Below are 25624 nucleotides of genomic sequence, written 5' to 3'. Positions count from 1 at the left end.
ATTCAAATTTTAAACTAGTTGCTTTAATGTGATTGGACATTTTTCCAAAGGACGAGACCCCTGAGGAAAGTAGTGAGACTAGACGAAAACCTAGTGGCTCACATTGCGATCTAAGGGACTAGAAGGTTGATATGAGAGTTTTAAGACAGTGTACAGGTATAAGGTGATTGAGCGCCCAGAATACAATTGAGTTATCAGTGGATGGCAAACAAAAGTTACATTCAAATGGTAGCCGAACAGTCCTCTTTAAATGTAAGTATTGTTCCTTGAGAATAAGTACTCTGTAGTAGTAATTGGTTGGTGTAAGAACAACAATCTTCTGCAGTGCAATACTGCCATATAAATCTGCAGATTTCGTTAAGTTGGATAGGCATATCTTAGTTGCCAGATTGCAAAGACGTCTGTCACCATTATCAAACGTGCTTGGGTGAAAGTTTAAGGTAAAGATGTGGGAGTTAGACTATCCCGTGTTACAGAGATCATCAGAGCTACTGCACAAAAACTCCACGGGCCACATACACCAAAGAGTATTCAATCGACGGCAAGAAGTTGTATTCAGATTGCAGACCAGTATGAGTCGGCATGTGATTTGAACAGAGTCTAGCAGTTAAGTGATACATTATGATATTTGGGAGTACGTATGAAGGTTGCAGGCGGAAGGATTGACTTCAACATCAGTGTTTGAAGATACTCATCAATAATAGATGGCTTACCACGTAAGACACAGCAGTCCTGTGCGGGATAATCACCAGTACGTGGAGATCCAGTGGACATGAGCATGACAGCAGGCTTCTTCCACATATCAACAACGCTAACTTGCTGGTGGCATACCAGGTTTTTGATCTGAATTACTAATGGATTGTTATTAAATGTGAAAGACTGTATTTTTGTCCAAACCGATATATGCATTTTGTTTGGTTCAATAGTAAATTGTTATTTGTAATGGACAGTAGGGGAAAAGTATGAAAATCCGGATTGTATGTTAAGGATTAAAACTAAACTTAATACAATATTCTGGAAAGTTTTATCATTTTCAGTGATCACAATTTTACATCCGAGCTGCACACCAACTGTTTGATAAAATTCACAAATCTAGATTTTAGTTTTTGTTGATCAGTTTTGGCAAGATCATTACAGCAACCATGATGAAAGCAATCCAACTGGGCGGCTAAGTTAGAGACTGAGTTTGTTGTTTAAAACCCATGTGTGCAAACCTGAAGATTGGCATTGCCTTCCTAAATCCCACGCTACTCACAAAGAGAGTGTGATTGCCAAAAATTCACTTCAAAATGTTAGTCTAGAGTCTATGATATGATTCCTATGTCTCCCAATTTTCTGGAAATAATTTGAATGCAAACTGAGTAAAAATCCTTAAATTCACCACCATTAATCTCAACCATGGCTTTTGTATGAAGCCATTGCTGGATTGCACAATTGGATGTTTCACCAATTCAAAGTGCTGAAGCCTATATAAAATTCGCAATTCCACCACATTGAAATTCTTCAAACCCATGTTTCTTGTCTTCACCGTATCAATAAAGAAAATGCACAATAGAATGCTTTTTGTTTTATCTCCAAGGCTCTTTTACAATAATTCTCCATGAATCTCATTAGCAAAGTTCTTTAAATGATTTTGATATCTTTAATAATAATGAGTTGAATTTAATATATAATTAATAATGAACACTTTTAATCAATGAGTATTAATTACTCAGTATCCTCAATATGGACTCCATTTTATTATAAAGTTTGTTTGTAACTTTATAATATAACTCAAATAATTAAATGTCAATAAAGGCCATTAAAATATTAATATCCCATTAAATACTCAACTTGAAAAACCATCTGAACCAGGGAGTCAACTACTCCATCCTCAATCCATATGACTCTCTTACTAAAAATATATAGGGCCCTTCTCATTCAACCTCAAACTTACTAGAAATAGAAAGTATAGAAAACAGAGCCCAAACAAAGTCCAATCTGAAATAAATGAAGACGAAGTTGGAACATACTGAATTCTAAAGAAGGCAAGAACCTCCATTAACAAAGCCTCTATCTCAGAAGACCCTCTATCCACGATATTAGCCTATGCGGATCACAATTAAGGCTAATCCCTCAAACTCTAATGCTCGTGAAAATGGGGACATTATAGTGATTGAGCCCAACTTGAGATATTATTAATTCGTTTAGACTTTAAGCTCTAAAAAGTTAACATGACAAAAAAGTCATCAATAGAGAAAATTAAAGTCACAATTAACCAATAAATACAAGTTTTGCAAAGTCGAACATCAATGTACTAGAGTGTTTTGATAGCTAAACAACTTTATAAAAAGAAGAAAATAGCATAAGATTGTTGAAGTAGCAGGAAAGCACAGATTGACTGGAACTTGGATCATTACATCAAACTTTTGTGATTAGTATGTTAATCTTTTGTTTTCATATTTTGCTAATCTTTATGCACTAACCTTGCATGCATGTTATTGTCAAGCAAAATCAGTGAGTAATCTGTAATAACCCCAACCAATTATAACTTCAACAAACACCAAATTCTTTTATAATTTAGTTGTTTGACATTTCATCAAACACTTTGCAAGCAAGCTTTGATAGCACTATAATGAGCCCCGTTGGCTCTCAAACAATTTGTGCTAAAAAGATGTTTTTTTTTTTGTTTTTTTTTTGAGGTTTTGCAATTTATGATACAGCAATACAGCAGAAAAATAGAAGATATTACAATAATTATTTCAGCTCAAGTATTTGGTATTACATAGGGAATATACAACTAAAAATTTGAGATTTTAATATCAACTTAGATACTAACTATTTTCACAAAATACCAACAACCCAATTGATAAAATATCCCCTATTATCTAAATCAACAATACCCAGAAAAATTAGAAGTTACAATCTATGAACTTATAGGTAAGACATGCCTTGAAACCCTTTGAAATGAAGTCTAGCAGCAGCAAAATAATTCTCCAACAAACAAATGCAACAACAGATTTAGAAAATGTTGCTCCCAAAGAACAGATAGAAAATAACACCCAACAACAGATATAAATTCGCACTTAATCAATTCCAAATTAACCAACACACAACTTGATATAACAATTCCAATGAATCCCTTCACAAATTCCAGAACAACCTCCAGCAGCAAGAAAAATTAAACTTCTCCTTAGCAACAGTTAATACAGTAGGAGAAATGACAAATTGTATACCTTAGCACAATTTGCCAAGCAATCTCAGAACTGAATCTACAATACTTCAGTTGTAAATTCCAAACCCTTATACTTCAGCAAGGGCATAGAAAAATCAGAACTTCAGAAACGTCAAAAAGACGACAAAGCGAAATAAGATTATCAAATAATTGGATGCTTTACTCATTAAATGAGCTCATATTTACAATCTCCAAATGGCACAAAGTTTCCCAAATGAACTTCACTTAAGAAGCTTCCCACACACAATATTAAAATATAATAAAGTGTCATTATAAACTAATTTATTAATTGCTTTTGGCTCCGGAAATGACTTTTTCCACCATAACTTAAAAATTTTGACACGTAAGGCCATTGTTTCTTGTTCCCATGATTTAAAACTTTTTGTCCCAATTCCAACGAGCTATGATACTGAGGTGACCCACAAACAACACCAACAAAAATAGCAACCTCAACATATTTAGATGATGAATAATAATAATTCACTCGTCTTGCAAAAACAGCTGAAGAAGCATCAAAATTGAAATCTAACAACACCAAATGACACTGATGATGAAAGATGGTAAATGAACCTGACGGGGTGACTTACTATAAATATACGCTCCCTCCAAGATTCTTGGAGCTCAAACCGGAAGCCTGAAATAAAGCATCACCCAACTCCTCTAACTCAACTGAGCTCATCGGAACCAACAAATTGACTTACTATAAATAATAATTCCCTCAAATAGAGCCAAAACACACCATAGGCTGCTGGAAAGCCTATAACCACACAACTGAGACCGTCAAATCCCACTGTCATCTCACAAGGGTTGTGAGGGTGAACTAACCTGGCCAATTGCAGGAACCTGCTAAAAATGGGGACATTACATCATCTTATCTATAATCGTTTTCTCATCCTCTAAGGATTTTTTATTATGGTTAGTCTCTAGATTGTAACTCTACTTCAGAATTGTGTCCTACGAAAGAGTCCTTTCTAGTTAATATAAAGTTAGTAGGAATGAATGAAAGATTTTTAATGACGTCCACGAGGCCATAAGCCTAAGAGACCCACATAAAACTCCTAGTCACTCTGATGTGATTTCTCCAGTCTGTCTCTTTTGTTGTGAATCTGCATAAGTAAAATGGCCACCTTGAAGAGTCTTGGTCCTTCGAAAAGGTCTTTTATGTTGTTCACTTTTAACATTTCTTTGTGTTGGCTGCAAATGTCTTCATATGCTATACAATCCTTTAGATAGTGCCACTCTGTTTCCACCACACCCTTGTTGCAAAATCCATTTGCACATTTAGATAATAATAGTTAATACATGTATGGAAAAATCCATTTGCACATTTATGAACATTAAGTATCCATGTATTCAGACCCATTGTGCGCGTCTGCAAATTTGTAGATGCGCTCGTGGACATCTGTGGCACTTGATATAAATGCATTTGAAAGCCCTTTTGCCTATGAAATGTATACACAAATATAAACATATAAGCTTTTGCATATTTAGAATTACCAACACTGTTCATGGATTGTAGGTGCCTGTTTGGCGAAGACCTAACTACGTATGTTTGTTGTACTTCATATCAAAAGTAAAATGTAACATATGTTTCTTGAACAACAAGTAATTGATTAGTATCACAGATATAATTAGACTCGAATGAGTAAATGTTACAAGATCTATATTAGGTTTAGATGAAATTGATGTTAGCATAATTGTTGTGTGATCGTGTTCTAGTTAAGGTGAATACAGGTCAGTATTTATACTGTTTAGCTGTTACAGATGGATACACGCCATTATAAACACACGTGACATCAAAGTTAATGCTACAGCTCATATGAACAGAAGCTTTGCTTTTCTATAATTTCTATCTCTGTATGTGTATATTTGCATGCATGCATGTTTATGATAGTTATTTTAAGAACAGCACAGGTATTTTGAAATTGTGCTCATAAATTCATTTGTCATAGATATAATTCTTGCCAATCAACAAGGTTAAAGCACTTACACATGATATCCACAATTGGAGCCCTTGTTTATTCCACTGAGAACCTGTGATCCAATATGATTAGAATTGACAGCTATTAAAACGCAAATAAGCTGAGAATTTAAAATGAAATCCATCATCCCTTCAAATCTTCTTCATCAGCAATAATAAGGCATTCTTATAAAGGTCTAAGGTTGACAAACATTTTGAGAAAAATTGACTACTATTGAACAGAATTAGATTGCATCAGGTTGATGCAATACCAAAGTAAACTTGTCACAACAACCTGAAAAATGGAGAACACATGCACTTTAGAATTGTTATACAACTACACTCAATCAATCTAGGACTGTGCAATCAATTGGCATAGATATTGTGCAGATAGAACACTAACAGCATATTCAAACAGAGAATCTTACATAGAAAAACATGTTATAAAACTACATTTAATCAATCTAGAACTATTCAATCAAGTGGCATAGATATTGTGCAGATTGAACAGTACTGCCATATTCAAACAGAATATCTTACATGGAAAAACAAAGTAAAGGGAAAAATGTGCATATGATAGTAAACAGGATAGAAGCTTAGGAAGGCCGGAATAGCTACCAAAGTAGGTTTTGACCATGGAAATAGTGCTCCAGAGAGAGCTAAAGAAACACAATCAGCTGGAGTTCCTGAACAAAAAATATGGTGAGACTTTGTCAATCTGTTGGCAAATAGAATAATGAACAACAAAAACTTCCATAATGATAAGATGTTAAAGAAATCTGTCCTTAACATGGGAAGTTGCAATAAAATAGTAAAGAGATAAGATCTGTAACTTCAAAATATCTTTCAATCTTTTATGGTCAAAATTTGATACTTGAAATCTGGAATCTTTTTATCGGATTACAATATTATTGATTTCCTATTGAAATACAGAAAATTTATAGATTTATTTTCCTTATAATATCAAGCTGGAAAACAGTTGTGACTTAAGCACAAAATTCAATGATTCAAAAAAAGGAAAACCTAGAAATTTAAAGGATCTTTCTTACATGAATACCAAGCTATGTCACACGTGCTTCATCCTATAACACCCTAGCCATCTGCATGGAACAATATTAAAAGCTTGTACAACCCAATTTATCAATTACGTGCATGCTGACATGTGTTGTGTTAATGGCTCCCAATATCTTTGTCAAGAGAATGACACAATCAACTTCTGAAAAGACCAAGTAATAAGCCTTGATCCCATAGCATGTTTCCTAATCACACCACTTCTCATATAGCGTCACATCCCTACTACTGTTAAGAATATTAGCCAAGATAAACCTACAGGTCTGACAGTACAGACCGTACTTCCTCTTAATAGTAATATATCTCTAATGTTGGCATTTAATGATATATATCACTCCTATACGTGCCAAGTTAGTAAGGGTTATGTCCCTTGAGGGACATACCCTTTAGAAAGGATATATAAGTAGGTTGTAAATGCAGATTATAGGACACACAGTTACAGAAGTCTGCTCATATAAGCATTTTATATCCTGCAATTTATATCTGAGATTCTCTATCACAATAAAAGGTTAAATATTCAATATTGTATCTGCATTATAATAGGTACTAATTTCATCAATATTCATACTACTTAGAAGATCATCCTCAGCATATAAGACTGGATTAGAAGTCTGATTAAGAGATAAGGATTTAGCAGAAACTTTACAACTACAAAGTTGCCAAATACATTTCCTCCCCTGCGCAAATATACATATCCACATAGTGAACATCAGATATGATTGGATGCTGAACATCAGATATGATTGGATGTAACAGATATTGTCAAGGAAAGATTGGTATTGTTAAGGAAAGATCGGTCTCTGCAAGTGTAATAGCACTGTCATTACTTCTGTGTGTTCCAAGTGCAGATTTGAATGTATATAAATAAGAGTAGAGGAGACATGTCTCTATGGAAAATTGTAAGTTAATGACCATTAGACAATATATTAACAACAATATATAACTATATCTATATAATAAATATAAATATAATAAACAAATATATCTAATATATATATGTGTGTGTGAGAGTTGTCTAATTGGTGATTAACCAATTGCAATAATGTTTAACCAATAACCATAGAAGGATTATCTCTAGATCAATTCAATTCGATTGAAGCTAGAACATTAACACTCTCTCTTAGCTAGGGAGGATTGTTACAGAACACATTATGCTTTCAAGCATATAGAGAAATATAATCTCAATATGATATTCTTGGAAATGGCATATTTAAGGATATCAAATCATACCCATCAAATTAGACATTATCTTTCGATATCATCAAAAGTATGATTCAACAAGGAATATCAACCATATGATATTCATCATAATTATATTTTCTTGGTATGTACACTGGCATCAAGTCCATGATACCTACCAAGAGAATATTTGCATATGGTGTAAACACCATGTGTAAGAATCCGAACTCGAGAGGAACCACAATGCACTAATTCAACAATACATATAATATATAGAAATGGTAATAACAGTTATAACTCAGCATTAATCTCTTCCACATTATAGCAAGCAACATGTACCAATGATATTATTCATGAAAGATTGCAAAGAAACTTCGTACAACTTCAAACACAGTCAAATGTATAAACTAAATCAGCAAAGTTTCCACAAAGCAACATGCAATAAAACAGAATGGAACCCGGCATTTTCCATGAGAAGGATGAAATTTTGCATGACCTGGTCTAGTGTGAACACTACATCCAATGAGGGCTTCTTGTTGTTCACAGTCGTCAAGCATCTTCAGCATTCATTTGTCTAGCCCGTGGCAACATATCTACAGCCATGGACGCCTAAACTCCCAATACCCATAGTTGTTGACGTTTAGACTCCCTATGTCGCATGGTTCACTTTGTTTGATCAGTCCAGCTAATCCCAAACTATGGTTACCCGATTTCCTATAGCCTCTCCTCTACATCTGGTTTTGATGTTATTTCCTGCTACAACTAATGCAAATGTCACCCGCAACCTCCCTGGGTGACCCCCGTATCATGTCTGAGTTCCTCCCCTTGTGATAACTATCGGCCTTGCCTTATCCTCTCTCGGCGGTGAAGAGTTGCAGTCCACAATGCCACTAACTTCTATGTTGTCGGTATGCACTATTGCGTCCAATATCTCTGCCATTTGAACGGACTTCTACTATACTAACAAAACTCCTCCATGTGCATGCCTGCTTCAGCTAATGTGCTCCTGATACAGACTTAGTACGAGCAATATACCACCAAACAATTCTATAAGAAAGAAATCTCCAAAAAGCAACTGGGGCTACGTCCAACTCCTCTGCTATCTTAAGGAGTTTTGTCCTCAAGAAAGCATAGTCACATTTAAGCAACCTGTTTGTATTTTGATCAATGTCATATTCTTCATGGTGCCAAATCCCAAGGAGCTCATTGCTTTTATAACATCGATATGAGGGGAAGTAAAACAACTAGGCAATGTGGGCTAAAAGCCATTTTCGTCTTCTAGTCACTTAAGTTACTTTTGTTATAAAGTAACTTTGTAAATCCACTTTATAAAATAAAGTGACTTAACTATAGAAAACCTCCTTCACTTAAATATTTCCCCAACGAAACCAAATAAACTCTTGTGACTAGCTAGCATCCTCACTTTCAATGTCATTAACCTATCCAAATGAGGAGATAGACCAACAAGGCACCAGTAAGGCCTAGTACGGAGAAGGGGACATTACACGATGTCATATCCCAAAGAAATATGCATTATCTGATCTTCAACAACAACTGAATGTAGTCCATTAGACCATAGTTCCAAGAATCACGGCGATTCATGCGATTCACGCGATTCGGCGATTCGATTCAAGCCAAACGATTTTTTGTGAATCGGTGAATCGAATCAGTGATAAAGGGTTTATGAAATAAGTTACTCACTAAATTTCAAGGGTTTTTTAAATTTTCCGATTCATGGCCGATTCGATTCCGATTCATGGCCGATTCACGATTTGATTCGGCCTTGCCGATTCCGATCCGATTCCGATTCTTGTTACTTTGCATTAGACTAACAAGTAAGCTATCATGATCATCAAGAGAGCAACTTAATGTAGTCCATCATGACAACAAAGTCAAGCCATTATTAAGATCATCACCATAAACTAGCAACCATAAATAAACATCAATGAAAAATCGTCACCTCTCATTATGTTTTCCAACATAATCATGTAATAACTCACATAGTATTCAACATTAACCATGTCAGAGGATGCATCCACCATAGCTGCTCCTAGAGGGTGGAACAAGGGCTTTCGCCTTAAACTTCTCAAACTTCTCTCTCGTGGAGAAGAATGCGTTACAAGGAATTTCACCTCGGACTTCTCCCTCTCAATCTATCGACCTTTTCCGTCCAAGGTTGCTTCTGATGGAATGTCAAACTCCCTCTAAATCTGATATCAACCTTCTAACCTCCTCGTACAAGGTTGCCTCTGATGAAGTGTCAGACTCCCTCTTTATATAAAAGGATACTCAAACTCAATCATCAAAGATATCCGCTTCAAGAGCCTCATTTTATCCAGCCTGATGATGAGATGATTAATGAATTCTAGATCACGGCTTCTTTGAAGCTACTGTCATAAGATTAAGTCTACACAATATTTGGTAGTGCATAAAGTACCAACCTTCTTTTCCTGCAACATCCCCAAACATAAAGGAAAAGATCAAGGCAAATAACTCTTATAGTACATATGGAAATACAATTAAGAGAGAGAATACAGCGAGTAGGTAAATGTAATACTCAAAGCTGATGAATACTTGTCTATGCATCCTTGATTCAAGTTGCTTTAATGAAGGTCCATATGCATCAAATCAGAAAATGCCTCCATTTAAGAATTTGTCAAACAATGGGAATGGAACATTGGTTATTATTTCCCCCCTACAATGTAATCTTCTTGCTCTTATATCGTTGAACAATTTTGCATCACGTCAAATATGGAAAAAATTCTTTATGTTCAATAGATCTCATAACCTTAGTTTATTTGCACTATGGGAGGACGCAATAGAAGCGATCAGGCTGAGCTTTCAGCTCTGGTTGACAAACACATCAGTATCATAATAAAATTATAAAAGTCATTTCCAACTATTGCATCCTCACAAGCTTTTACACAAATTTGCCGCACTCTATATCTAGTATTTTATTGTATTTGGCAAACACATTTCTTATAACATCTTATTCTAATCCATTTACAATGATCTTTGCATCAAATTCACACATAGATATTTCTGAGATGGCCATAATGTTGTAGTTTTTTTGTTTTTTTGTTTTTTTGTGTAGATTTATTAAGTGGTTTCAGACTGTATGTATATTGCCTAGTTTGATTGCTCCCATATTCAGGTTGTAGAGCTACCCTTCTGCTTTAGACTCATTTGAAGGTATTATAAACGGTGAACATGAAAATCAGTAAGCAATAAGTTTCATTATTCTTCCAGACAAGAACATAATTCAATATTGAATATAAATTATCCATGACAATTTGACCCTTCTGCCATGAATATGTTACTCAGACTAATCATATCCTATAGCTCAATACCAATATCCCACAAGTTTCTCAACAAGGTTACTTCTCGAAGCATATCCAAACTTCACAATTTATACCAACTAGAAGAATTTATGGGCCCCACACAAATCATGGTCACATAAACAGGAAACATAGCTGCATTTTCAGTGGTGGAATCTTTGTATTAAACTTATGCATAGCCAACCCACATATTCTCTTTTCACTTCCGTCAGCACCAACCTATTTTTCCTGTGCAAGTAGAGACTGACTTTTATTTGTGCCATCAGATCTTTCCGCCACCAGTTCAGGCACTCCAACTATGGGTGCAAGCATATTACAATAGATCTGGGCAACATTGCTTTCCACAGACACACTGTGATTTACACACGACATCACCCCAATTTTATAGTGTTGTAAGATCCCTTGAGTCATTTGTGATTGTCATAATACAGAGATGGAGCAAGACTTCTCAATAATGTTCACAGAAACTAAGTTATTGTGATTTCAGATTTACTGTATAAGTCTGCAATTGAATGATGATATTACCTGATTGTTAATCTCAATTAGATGTCATAAATATGATTTCACTGACCCAATATTTGATGTGCTACTATAAAGAGTCTCTGATTTGCACTTCTCAGTATTAGTTTCTTGGTAGGTGCAATAAAGATTCATCTAATCCAACCCACTTTATCTCTAAGTTACCGATGCTGGTTCTGATGCTGATACGGGTGAGGGGTGTTAATGTGCGAATGCGCGATTTTTTGGGGTGGGGGGGGGCATTTTGGATGTGTTTGGGTGCGTCCAAATATAAATATATATAAATATATATATATATATATATATATATATATATATATATATATGTATGTATATAGTGTATACTATAATTTATGTATGCAAAGAAATATACAAAAATAAACCATTCCTCTTTTAGGGCCATTTTAGGGTTTTGGGGCAAAAAGGAGCAAAAATATAATTTAAAAAATCAATTAAACACGTGTTTTTTAAAGTCACTTAAGTGAATGGGCGTTGAAAAAGTCCGGATACTCTCCAAATTCACCTAGATGCTCTTTGGATTCTCTCTGAATGCTCTCAAATAAGCGTTGGACAAGCTTCCAGTGAGCACCGGTGCAGCATCCACACATCCAAAAGCACCAGAACCAGCATCCAGTAATTTCCTAGGCGCACTGGTAACTTAGCTTTATCTTTGATATCATACTGAAATTAATGTTGTGTCCTTCCCAGTTTGAGATTTGTTAGCCAATAGTACACATTCTTCCCTTTAATAGAAAATATGACGTAGTATGTAAACTATGCAATTGTACTAATTTATTCTATGATGACCATATATGAAACTTCTGACCCATAACCACCAAATTAAAATCTTTGAATATCACTAGTCAAATATAAAGATAATCTCTTATTGTTACTTGATTAGCTTGATTGGTGGTTATTATTTTATACTTCCAACTCAACTTGGTCAATGATGATTTAAATATAGATTCACAGATTTTAACTTGAACTAACTTGATATGATCCCTTCTTCTTTTTATAAAGTTCTGTAACTGTATTATTAAAACAGTTTAATAGTTGTATATGCTTTCAGCCAATGATATCTCTGATTATATATAGTGTGTAATACAGACACAACCCACGTAGGGCATGACTTCTACGTGGCTTATGCCACATAGGGTCATGACCCTACATATGTTATGTCTTATCTTTAACTAACACCACACTTAAAACAATAATGCCCGATCTTTCTTAATCGGTGCTTACAATGTATCTGTGGTTTATAAAACATCGCTTCAGTAATGTGATATGTTCCTAATGATGTGTATTAATTTTGGAATCTCATCCAGATTTGTAAATCATATTATTCTTATCATTTAGTGTTTAATCATACCATGTTAATAAATTGATGATCAGATTTATATGGTATAATTCTCATTTATTTTATGACCTGCTGATAATATGTATAAGAAATTATAACACCGCAATAATTATAATTGTTTGATACTGAGTCTGATTGCAGCCTAATATTGTAATGAGTGTGTATTGCAGGAGTCAAGTGGACACTTGAAGACGTGTGTATATTTGTGTTCTTAATATAGTCGCACTGTTATGTCAAGATCTGGAACAAAGCGACTTGACTAAGGATGAGAAATGGAGAAACCACGCTAATTGATGATTATCTCTAGAGTGGATGGATATTTATTGTTGACCCTGTAAGTTTCCAGTGATCAGGCAAGATATAAGACACGACACTTTTCTAACTTCGGCATCGCTGAAAATCATACTGCATAGTGCCAATGTAAGGGTATCTCCATTACAACTTGTCTACTGACTCAGATAAGGATCGACCCTATTAATGTTATCTAGTTATAATATATAATCCTTTCTGAGGTAATGTAAGTCTGATTCTGGTAAGTTATATTACTTATATTTGCTAACATTTAAATTCCCATACACTGCTATTTATACATTACTCCTCATCCTGTATTGTTTTGGGTTCTCCCATGCTCGACGTGGATACCTTAAAGTCTACTTGTTGATGCGTCACGTATTTTAGACATAGTATATATCTCCTTATAATCATTTTTTTTAGTCCTTTAAGCAATATCTATTTGTTATGCATTATAGTGCAACAAAATGATTCCTCTAAACTCCTAGCAATCCCTGTTGTTGAAATGGTCATCGCTCTAGGATTTTGCTGAGTCAAATGTCGAGTTAGGTATCTCTTTCCTTTAAACATCAAGTGCTGAGTCTAATTTCACAATGTTCAGTTGGACCTTTTCTTTCCCAATCCTCAATCATTGTTTCCGTTTTTCATAATATTATTCATGCCGGTATGAAAATCTTGACCAGCTGGGTGTTCCCCGATGGAATGGTGTAATATCCCATGCAATTCTTATTTTTATTTCCTGATCACTAACTTGAGAATTTCATCAAACACTTTGCACACAAGGGATATATATAATTGCCAAACTTTAATTGACACACTTGCAAAATTTCAAACAACCAACAACAAATGCTTTTGTATCTTTTTTGAAACATAGAGCATTGAGCATTGACAATAAATGAGAAAATATGCATCTACATCAATAAGACATTAGGGCAACAAATTCTGATGTAAAACTCTGATATAAATCAGATTACAAATTATTTCTAAATTGTTACACATGCCATTAGATATTCAAATCTATCCTCCATGCAATGCAAAATGAAATGGATAGGAACCTAGAAATTGCTCAAGCGAATCTGGATTTTAACTGTAGTGAGTTCCTGTAGCAGCAACGACACTGTAGCAAATTACTGTAGCAACAACACTGTAGCAGCGATATTGTAGCAGCGTTACTATAGCAAGTTACTGTAGTAGCATTACTGTAACAGTGATGTTGTAGCAAGTTACTATAGCAGTGTTACTATAGCGGCATTACTGTAGCAGCGATATTGTAGCAAGTTACTATAGCAGCATTACTGTAGCGGCGTTACTGTAGCAGCAATATTATAGCAAGTTACTATAATAACTTTCAACTTATTCCTTCAATCTTACTCCACAAATCTGGCCCTAGGCCACAAATTTGACACAATGAACAGACTGATTTGTCTTCTCCAACAACTACAGCCCCTTGAAGGATCTTTCACCAATATGCTCAAATAGAACACCTGTATGATGTCCTCCCAATACCAAATTCACTGGGTATTTCACCAGCTCAAATGGAAGCACATAAAATAACTCCGTTCTCTAGCGGCAAATGTTGAAACCCTTGGTTCCACACAACTCATCAAATGTAAATGACAATAATCGGATGATAAGAAAAGAGCCTCTCATGCCCCCTTATTCTTTCCTTGTGGGAGCTCACTTACTTTTCTCCCCAATGTGGGATAATAGATAATCTTATATTTTCACTTTATCATAATATTATAATATGAAATTATAATATTTTCACTTTATTATAATATTATAATATGAAATTATGCCCCATCATAAAATGTCAATCCCCAATAAAATCCTCTAACCACCATATTAGCCTACAAGGATCACAATAATAGACTAATCCCTTAAATTTTGATGCTGGAAAAAATGGGGACATTACAAATGGAATCCACAACACTCTGGACAGTGGTGAAATTTCCTCTCCCATTTTGAGCCACTTGAAATTGCGGTCATAGATATGGTGAAGGTAATCGTAACAATCATAGAGAGACATTAAGTACTTCCTTGCAGACATGTCATCATTTAAGAGCAAAACATTGCTCCATTTATAATCTTCCATAGCTTTTGATGACATCTGTAAAAAGTACAGGTTGCCAAATCCCACATATTTGAACTTGCTCTAATAACATGTTAAGGAAAGATTGGTATAGTTTAGGAAAGATCGGTCTCTGCAAAAGTAAAAGTACTGCCATTATTTGTGTTCCAAGTGCAGATTTGAATGTATATAAAAATGAGTAGAGGAGACATGTCTCTATGGTAAAGAGTAAATTAATCACCATTAGACAATATATAACCATATCTATATACAATTAACATATGTGTGTGTGTGTGTGTGTGTGTGTGAGAGAGTTTGTCTAATTGATGATTAGCCAATTGTAATAATGCTTAACTAATAACCATAGAAGGATTATCTCTAAATCAATTCAATCTAACTGAAGTTACAACATTAACAAATGTGAGCCCTTATCTCGGTCAAATTCAATATCTGGATGCAAGGCCACATCATATAGTGCCATATCTAATTGAGGATTATGAAAAAATAAAAGAATATATTTGAAATTGCTCAACACTGTGTAAATTTTTACATCGCTATGAATAAAAAAATGAAGCAACAAAATTAATACTCAAAATAAAATGTATAATAATAAATTAACGCTATTTGTCTCTTGCGAAAAGAAGAAAAAAATTAATACAAGTGTAAACCTCTCTTCAAAATAGAGGGGGAAGCTCCCAGATAAGATAAGATAGATAAATTTATTAATGTCCAACAAGAGTGAGAGTCTAAGGGACTGAAATGTACAACAAGGCAACTGCCAGTAGTGGGAGCACCAAACATTATCTATAGAAAGAACAAGCAAGAGAATAAAAGAACAAAACAAAAGTAGGAAAAGAGTAAGTACTCCTCACAGGCAAGAAGTAGTCGAAAACCGAAGGATAAGGTTTAGGGCGAATAGGAGCCCTAGACCATCTTGAGAAACCCCTAGAAATAGGATAATGTGGTCAAATGTAACCCCTAAAAGGACTCAAACTTCGTGTGACTCAAAGAGTGGCCGCGAGATCGCTTCGTCCCCTAGGCTGGAGACCCAAGAGAGAAGGAGGTGATGAGCTGGTCAAAGGTCTAGCTCGGTGAGAGTTGAAGCTGGAGAGTGTGTTCCCGAAGTCAAGTGGCCTCCTCGAGATAGAGGGTAAGACATTGTTGATTAGTGTATCTGAAGAATGAAGATAGTGACCTACGCTCCCTGAACAAACAATAGAACCTCCCCTTGATCTCATAGTACGTGGGCAACAAAAAACAAAGTGAACCTCCATCTCTACCTCCCCAAGCGTACAAAGGTGACAAATCATGTCCTCCCTTTCAATCTAGTGATCGATCTATATACGAAATCGATGGGAGCCCACCCTAAAAGTTCCCAAGGAGATGCAAAGGGCATGAGTCCAACGACAGGTGAGGTACCAAGGGCATACAATAGTCCCAACCTAGATATCTATGTAGTGTCAACATAAAAAGCCATCCTTGAGTGAAGCCCCCCAAGGGGTTACTCCATGTCGTAGTAATGTACAGTCTATAGATGTTTGTCCTCACATGCTCATTCAACTCCTGCTGAGAGAGAAGGAGGTGAGCGAGGGCATCCAAAGAGAATTGGAAGGGAGGAAGGCAACACATCACAATCCCAACCGAACCAAGAGAAAAGGCCTAGGTGAACTAGCAGCGAGATCTGCCAACAGAATTGGAAACCACCACCATCTTAGAGGAGCAATAGGCCAGGTAAGAATATCTATGACCACCCTTAAGGGTGTCCGCGAAGTTCCGAAGCTGATGGAGAAATGAGATCAAGTCAAAGATGGCCCCAAGCCTAAAAGGATGAGCCCCAAACTCGACCAACATGATATGGCACAAAATGGACTGATGACATCTGATAATGCATTGAATGAAGAGAGTTTGTACTCTCTTGACCAAAGCCCAATCAAACTCAAGGAGAGAGGGCCCCCACACAATAGAATCGTAGAGGTAAGTCGGTTAGACCAAGGAGTCCAAGACGGACATCTTGATCATGGTATCCTAGAAGTGATGTTTGAAGCATTGTCTCTCAAGCATAGCCAGGTAACCAAGGCCCTTATTAACCCCGAGCTGCATGGTAGCTCTCCGGCTGAAATGGGGTCCAGAAAACTTAACCACCAAGTATAGGAGGAAGTGATCTCAATCTCCTTGCCTTGAAACTAAAACTAGAGATGTGAGGTCTTCAAGCAATTGAAGACTCTGTTTCCTCGAGTTCTTGAGATGGGGATGACAGGGGACAATGGGACCGGTTTTTGGGACGACAAAAAAAATTGTCAATTTTGGGGACAGGGGGGGACGACAAATAGGGACAGCTATGTAACAATGGGGAAAATTAAAATATATACCGAAATTTAAAATGTTGATATGAAAACACAAATAAAGCATGCACTCATAGTCTTATACATATTAGAACCTTAAAATATAAGAATTAGCAGCATTCATATGCCAATTTTGTGTTATTTTGAGATTCAAAGTCTAATTTGTTCTAGAAGTCAAAATCAAAGTCCCCTAAGAGTCCCCAAGTCTTCGAGAAATTTCCGGGATGAGAACAGCTGAAAATATACTCAGGACGCCTCCCTAGGTAACATTGGTTGGAGACCATCACCCAAGTCTTACCCAGGTTCACAAATAATGCCCACGAAACGCAAAAGGAGGCCAACCCATCTAGAAGCCATTGAAGCCCCTTCGGGGTAGAGGCTAAGATAACCATGTCATTGACAAAAAGAAAATTGGAGATAAAGACCTAGTGTAAGTAGCAATTGTCACCAAGTAGCAAGAAGTCCTAAAGGAAAGCCTCAAGCTCATCAATGTAGATGTCCCGAAGGAAAGCCTAAAAACTTACCCAATCATAAACCTACAACTCTAAACAATATTTAGAATCACAATGAACAAGATCATTAATGGTTCTTTTTTCATTAAGCAAATAAGTAATAACTCAGAGTAAACGTGGCCTATCTTTTTGGATCTCGAAAGTTGAGAACAAGATATAAAAGGTTCTCATCTCATTACCTAGGTGACTCTTTTTTGAATACTTGAAACTAATGAAACAATTAAACTAGCAACAACATACATTTTCTTACTGGCTAAAATCAAATCCCAATAAATCCACATGTATGAAACTAATCATGTAGACATCAATAACAAAAGACTTCACAAAATGAATAACTTGGTAAAATTTAAGTAATGCCTTTCACTTTGATTTAAGCCATGAAGCACACTTAGTGTTCATTTATAATCATAAATTCATGATTAGAATTTTTCAAAAATAACTAAGATCAAATCAATAGTTTGCTAAAATTAACATTAAGGTGACCCAAACATAGAAGTGTTAAGGTAGGGCGATTTGATAAGGTGCCCTGGAAACCTCCTACCCTAGGCCCCAAAGTGGATATACCATCCCCCTTGGCTTCACATGGCCCATGCCATACATATGACGTGGGCTGCCTATTGTAAGGTCCTATCACTGTTCTTCATCTTGTCACTCCTAGCTTGGCTTCAAATTATTGAACACCTATTTACCATGGTAAGGACTATGAGGATCATTGGGAGCAGAGTGGCCCAAAAGTCTCTAAGCTCAAAGGCAGTCCACTTTGTCCCCCTTTGGCCCCATGGAGACTCCCTAGTCACAACCATGAGGTAAGATGCTTAGAAGGTGACCTCATCACCATTCATTAGCCTAGGGATGCCATTGAGGAGGTTGGACCACAAAATGTGGTCCAAGTTGTGACAAATGCAACACATGTGTGCAAAGTTGCAGGGAGGCTTGTTGAGGCAGCCTATAGGCATATTTGGTGGACTCCATGTTGTGTGCATGCCATGAACAATACACTCAAAGACATGGGGGAAATTGATTGGATTAGACAAGTGGTTAATAATGGGAGAGTGGTGCAAATGTTTATTTGCAATCACCATACATCACATGCACTTTTCAGGGGCTTTGCAAAGAAGTAATTCCTGAAACCAGTTCAAACCAGATATGCCTCATATTATATTCTCTTGGAGAGAATGATTAAGTTGCAAGAGCCATTGGAATTCATGGTTATGACACAAGAATGAAATTGATGGCCTGAGTCTAGAACAAAGCAAAGGAAGAGTGTGAAGGAGACAGTGAAGAGCAATCAATTTTGGCGTGATGCAAAATACAGACTCTATCATAATTCCAGTGTTTCAAGTGATTAGATATGGAAATGCAGATTCACATAGCCTTGGAGAGGTTTATGAGTGCATTGATTCCATGATTGGGCAGATAAGGGTTGTTGTGCGTGAGATAGACCTCACTCTAGCATTCCATACGAAGCACATTCAGCCTATCATTCACCGTAAGTGGGAGAAGCTGATCACTCCTTTGTACATGGCTGCCTATGCATTGAACCCGAAGTGGCACATGCCTAGGCCGTAGAGAGTCACACCACTTCAAGATGACGAGGTGAAGAATGGGTTCTTTCAGTGCGTTGCCAGGATGTATGATACTGAGACTGCTAGTGAGATTTGCACCAAGTGGTCGAAATTTGCCAGCCTTACAAGTAATCTTTAAGTCTTGATTCAATGTTCTAAATTCTTTTAATTATTATTTACTAGCTATCGCACCTTGGTGTGCAATGGGTATGCCAAACATATTTTAAAGACAAATTAAAAATCAATTTGATCTATATATGGATACTTTTGTGTAGTATGTGATAGGTTGAAAGCAATTATACATCCAGTCAAAAAGATCCAAACATGTCTTAAACCAAACTTCTAAACAGAGGAGATAATTAGGCTCCTCACTCCATTAGAAATAAGTTTATATTTTATATCTACCTCTTCCTCCCTCATTACATCTCTCTCACCTCCTTTATCTTCCCTAAGTCAAATATCTCTCTCTTATCTAATTATCTATCTCTTCCTATCGACTCTCACTTTTTGTATTTCTACTTCCCTCTCCAGATTCTACTTCTATCTCTCCCTCTCCCTTCCTTTAGATGTGTATGTATCTATAAAGGGAGGGGGAGAGAAGACGGGGGTAGGTTAACAAAGTGAGAGGGAGAGACGAATTAGCACATATATGTAAGTAATTCACATGCGTACGCACACACGCACACACAATATTCATACAAAAGACAAATTTTCATCTAAAATATAATGAGACAACTCAAAAAAAAAATTGTACAAAAAAAAGTAATAAAAAAAAAGAAATTGAAATTTTAATTTTTAAAAATATGTTTTAAACCCTCTATAATCTATTGCATTTTCTTTTTCATTTAATCACACACTTCCAACTTAAATCTCTGCACCTATAATGTCCATCCACACTTTAACTTAAACAAACTCTCCAAAAATACTTAAATAAATTCTCCTTAAGGTAAAATTAATTAACCTTCTACCTCCAAATTAATATAACACAAAATTTTTTAATTAGTAATTCTCTTGAACACATGCCTCACTTTTAATATTGACAAGGGGTGAACTATTTTCAATATTGAAAATTAAAAATAATTAATTTCAAATGCAAATCTTAACAATTGAATAGGTAATTAAGGGCGAGTTCAATAAAATATAATATAAAATTTTAATGATATTTTAGGAAAAAAAAAATCTACAAGTTAAATTAGATCTACAATAAAATATAAAATCCAATTTGGTCTGCATGACTTCTTGGTTAACATTTAAAAAAATATAACTAATTATGAATCCAGTAAATTATTTTGGCAAAGATCTATTTTCAATAGCAATTTATTTATTAGATCTGTTTTAGCACTCTATAAACCTTGGAATAAATCCTTGACCCATTCTATTAATATTTTCTTTGAGAAATTTTGTCAAACAAAAAAGGTTCTGTCAAATAATTCATCAAACCATTACGCCAAATAGTTTACATTTCCTATTGAGCTAACATATTTTCCATTTATATACCAAGGCAGATGCAACTACAAAATATGATGAAGCTCCTAATCATTTATGTAAGGATGGATGCTTACACCCTGTTCTATAGCTCTCATTTTTGCATGGGTTGGGGTGATAATGACAAATGATGTGGAATTAGGGTTTCCACCTACCAATCAAATTTGGTTGAATTTTTTTCAATGCTTCTCAACAAATGCATTTTATGCGTAACTTGTAATTAAAGGGTTCTATGATACCACATTTATTTGAGGTGTTTCACCAAACAACTCGTGTGGCAGGTAGTTTTACAAATTTTACATGCTTGTTTACTAGTATATTCCAAAACCTTCATTTTGGCAGAGACTGGGGTAAGCTAGAAAGTTAAATTAGGTGGGATAAAAATATGTTTTACATCAACTACATTGTGAGGATGGCCACGTCTTCTATTTGCTAAAGAAACCATTTACATAAAGGAAGAAAATTCGTCAGAACCTATTTATACAGGATACAATCTTTGCATCTAGGATAAAAATATCAAGACAACATTGTGAGTTATGGGATTCTCACTTTGTTTTATGCGCTCAAACCCTTTCAAATTTATGTGTTCAAGATCAATGTTTGAATTTAAATGTTATTGGTGATTCTTATTTAAAAAGACAGCGTAGAGAGAATGAACACTAGAATGGTGAAAGCTTCCAACCTCTAACATGGTGTTTATATCCTTCCCAGCCTTAGTCTTGGTTTCCTCTGAGTTTGTACAAGTAATGATCTTCAAAAATATACATTTGACTATAGTTTTTGCCTTCCTAATTCTATGTTTCCATTTGTCAGAAAGCCCCTTATTTATAGGGAGCAAATTTAGTTTATGGATGGTTGTGTCTATTGCAGTTGGCTTGCTAAGGTATGATTAAATAAATCAAGCCTTTAATTAATGATTTTATTTAATTTAAATCCCTAAACATTACTGGGTTATCTAGATTGTAGAGAGATCCTTATTCAAAAGATTCTTATGCAAAATAATTGTCTTCTACGATCCTTCTCAAGAGGTCAAGAGTTCTATTCTAGAGACGTTTTACTATATCATGGTTTTAAAAAAACATGCGTTAAAATCCACTTTCCATTATATGCTTAATGAAGAGCTACATGGGTGGGTTGGTTGAGGAAGAGATCAAAAGGTGGAAGGTTCTAGGTTCTAATCTCTAAAACATTTTAATCTTTTTCTTAATCATTTTATTTATTCCCTCTTTCATTGTTTAGTTATAAAAGATTGCAATATAATCATGCAAGAAACTACATCCAACCACTAACATACACACATATATTTATTTGGGTATATATGTGTGCACCCATATATACTCGGATAAACATATATTGAGACTTCCAATCATAAAACTAAAATCACAATAAGGACGTAATTAAAATATCATTAAACCAAACAAGAATAAAAATCCCCAAGTTCCCAATTTGGATAGTTAACTCCCCTAACAAGACTTCTAGGTTCAAGGTACCTATTTGGACCATGGTTTCATCTCTATATCAACAGATAGTATATAGGATTAGTACCTATTCCTGCACACACCTGCATCACCAACCAACCAACATGCATGTCTACAAATAAAATTGTGATCATATCAACAGTAATATAGGTGTTAGATTGGTTAGTAAGATTAGAATCTAAAATTCATAATCCTAATTTGACAGCATATGAAATGTATCATAGGAAATGTATCTCAAAATACATCATGTAGAGTATCATCTAACCTCCTACCTTAATCTAGTGTCTCAAAATAGATCTCAAATCATGTCACTAGGGTGGCATTACAGGATGGCCATGTCTTCTATTTTCTAAACAAAATATTTACATAAAGGAAGAAAATACATCAAAACCTATTTGTACGAGATAAAAAAATTTGCATCTCAAATAAGAATATCTGGACAGCATTGTGGGTAATGGGATTCTCACTTTGTTTTATGCGATCAAACCCTTAAAAATTTATGTGCAAGATCAATTTTTGAATTAAAATGACATTGGTGATTCTTATTTAAAAGACAACATAAAGAGAATGAACACTATAATAAATAAATAGTGGGAATGAGAATGAAGACACTATAAACAAGATGTCTTTTGAGTGGGCCTAGCCACCTAAGCATTAGAAATCAAAATTTCATAGACCTCTTTGCCATAATCCAAACCATAGAGAAATTGGAAAATGCCTATGTTCACAAGGTGATTTCCCCAAAAGATTATGAGCTAGAATCTTCAAAATTAAATTATCTCAATTGAAAACCCTAAGCACATCCCTAAAAAACATGGTACCCAACATGGAAAGAAATATACGATGAACTTGCTAGCTATCATGAATAGGTTGTTGGTGTTGGGTGTTACATCCCAATTTTTGACCTAACTTGAAATATAGCCATTTAGGTTCTCATGAAGTCAGTTGGCAGTTTAATTTGTCATAATCTGGTGAAATGGTAAGATAGTTAGTCATTGTAATTTCAAGTGAAGATATCAAGTTAGTTGATCATTTATCACGAATTCATAGAATTGAGAAGATGGTTAACCGTTGTGATTATTTATGATTAAATAATTTATTATGATAATATGAATTTAATTATGAAGAAATTCCTTCCAAGAAACACGTCAGAAGGGGTGGAAGCATTGTCAGAAAAGAATTAGGCAGGGCATCACCATCATTGGGCAGACGAGTAGAGGACCTAGCGATTTGAAATAGGATACATCTGGAGAACCGCATGAGTTATTTAAATAATTAATTTAATTAGAATAATTGAGTTAAAATATAAAACATATCTCAAAGGATTTTAATTTATCTTTCATCGTATTATTTTAATAATAATCTATATACATGCATATAATATAAAAATGATTTGGCTTCATTATAATTTAATAATAAAGTGATGTTAACATGTAAATATAAATATAAGATTATAATAATGTTCAAATTATAATAATATTTGAATTATTATAATTTTCAATTATAATCTTCCAATTCTATCCTTTCTTTTTAATATTTTTGCTTTTAATCGATTAACACTCGGCATGTTTAATCGAATTTATGTTTTTGAATTCGTATAGACTTCTTGGAATTCAATTGGTCTTATAATCTTTCCAACTTCTCTTCCCAAACTTTTTATTTTCTTTTCCCTCTTTATTTCTCTCCTTTTTCAATTCGAATTTATAATGTATCCGAAGAGTCTTCTTGATAACCGATGGTAGCCGAGTAGTCATGGCCAACCATTATAAAGAATATCATGAATCGATTTGGGGGGACTCTTCTTCCTCTCTGCATTTTCTTTACTCTCCTCCCAACCTGCTACGTTTTAATATTGAGCCCTGTGAATATCGTTCTGAGAATTTAACCATTCCTTGCTCTAAAGTCCGGTTCATTTTGTTTTCCTTTAGGGCCCGTTTGGCGAGCGAAACAAGAATACGTATTCCAAAAATTTTGAATTCCTTGTTTGGATGCACCAAAACGGAATTAGAATACGAAGTAAAATAGGAATACATATTCCAATTTTGGCCCAAAAATGGGGTTTTGCAATTCCACCCAAATAGGTGTTATTGGAATACGTATTCCTATTCCACTTTTTTTTATTTTAGAAAACATAAATTTTGGGGTCCGTGAATTCCCATCAAATATTGGCTGAACCAAATGGAGAATAGGAATACGTAGCCCCATTTTCTATTCTAGAATACGTATTCCTATTCCACTTGCCAAACGGGCCCTTAAGTCCAATAGCATTAGGATTTCCAAATAGAGCAATATACAGCAAGAGGTCAAGAACACCGGGCAGCGGAAAGAGGAATCCGAGTTTGCATACAGGTCACATGATTACTGTGAAGAAATCTGCATACAAGTCTTTGCTAGCAGATGAAACAACTACCCAACAAGAATTCTAGTAGAGGACAGGAGGAGCCGCGCCAAACAAACCTCAAGCCATTCTTAGGTCATGTTCTTGTGTTTCTTTATTTCTTTCTCACCCGAGTTTAAAACCGACTGCAGCAAACTTCACAATGCTAGGATTCTGATTGATACACTAAATGTTTTCATAATCCTTCTTCTTTGAAGTTAAGTCCGATTGCAGCCAGAAATGCATTGCTAGGACTGTGAATAAGATATTACATGCATTTGTATGTCATAAATTTTCTTACAGCCGGTTATACTTTGTTTGGAATCAAATACTTTGCTGTTAATCTCTTGTACTTCCATAGAGTCACCAGGATATTCTTAGTATTATCTCTATGGAATGCAATATCATTTCAAATTCATATGGTAGTCGTAGCAATTTTATATGAATCATCATCAATACACATGTTATCAGACTTTTTCCGAACAAATTCAAATAATTGTAACACCAAGGAATTCACTGGCAAGAAAGCCATGAAACGGTGAAGAGGTGAAGTTAATCTATCAAAACGAGGAAAAGGAACCAATTATGATTAATTTAATTAATTAAACATTCAAATTTGAAATCTTTAAAGAACATCATTATGTAATCACAGAATGTGAAATGATGGATGTATGTAATCTTCTTGAATAATTGATAGAGTCGTCTGCTCTGAGAATTCCGAATACCTGGGACTCACCCGGCTGTGTAGCCAAGAAGATGGGTGATGAGGTGAGAGAAAGGAATCATGAATAACATGAATCAGTACCAATTATGATACATTTTTAATATGAATTAATTAATAACTCATGCATAAATTGTGATCTCT

The 25624-nt window shown here is 35.1% G+C and overlaps 1 protein-coding gene across 5 annotated transcripts in view; it reads right to left on the bottom strand.

Moving 5' to 3' along the window:
• Positions 1 to 25624, bottom strand: part of LOC149562978 (uncharacterized) — a 174222-nt gene that overhangs the window by 108677 nt on the left and 39921 nt on the right. For all 5 annotated transcript variants that reach the window (XM_089826415.1, XM_089826414.1, XM_089826417.1 and 2 more), the window contains exons 3-4: positions 5793 to 5860; positions 5205 to 5248 (exon numbers count right to left, since the gene is read on the bottom strand). In XM_089826415.1, coding sequence (XP_089682541.1) covers positions 5205 to 5248; positions 5793 to 5860 — 112 coding nt within the window. The remainder of the gene's footprint in view (positions 1 to 5204; positions 5249 to 5792; positions 5861 to 25624) is intronic.

The sequence above is a fragment of the Cupressus sempervirens genome, chromosome 4 (genome assembly GCF_028749045.1).
Source record: "Cupressus sempervirens isolate cs-2001-9-10 chromosome 4, ASM2874904v1, whole genome shotgun sequence".
Lineage (NCBI taxonomy): Eukaryota > Viridiplantae > Streptophyta > Pinopsida > Cupressales > Cupressaceae > Cupressus > Cupressus sempervirens.
This window is presented reverse-complemented; position numbering and strand designations above follow the sequence as displayed.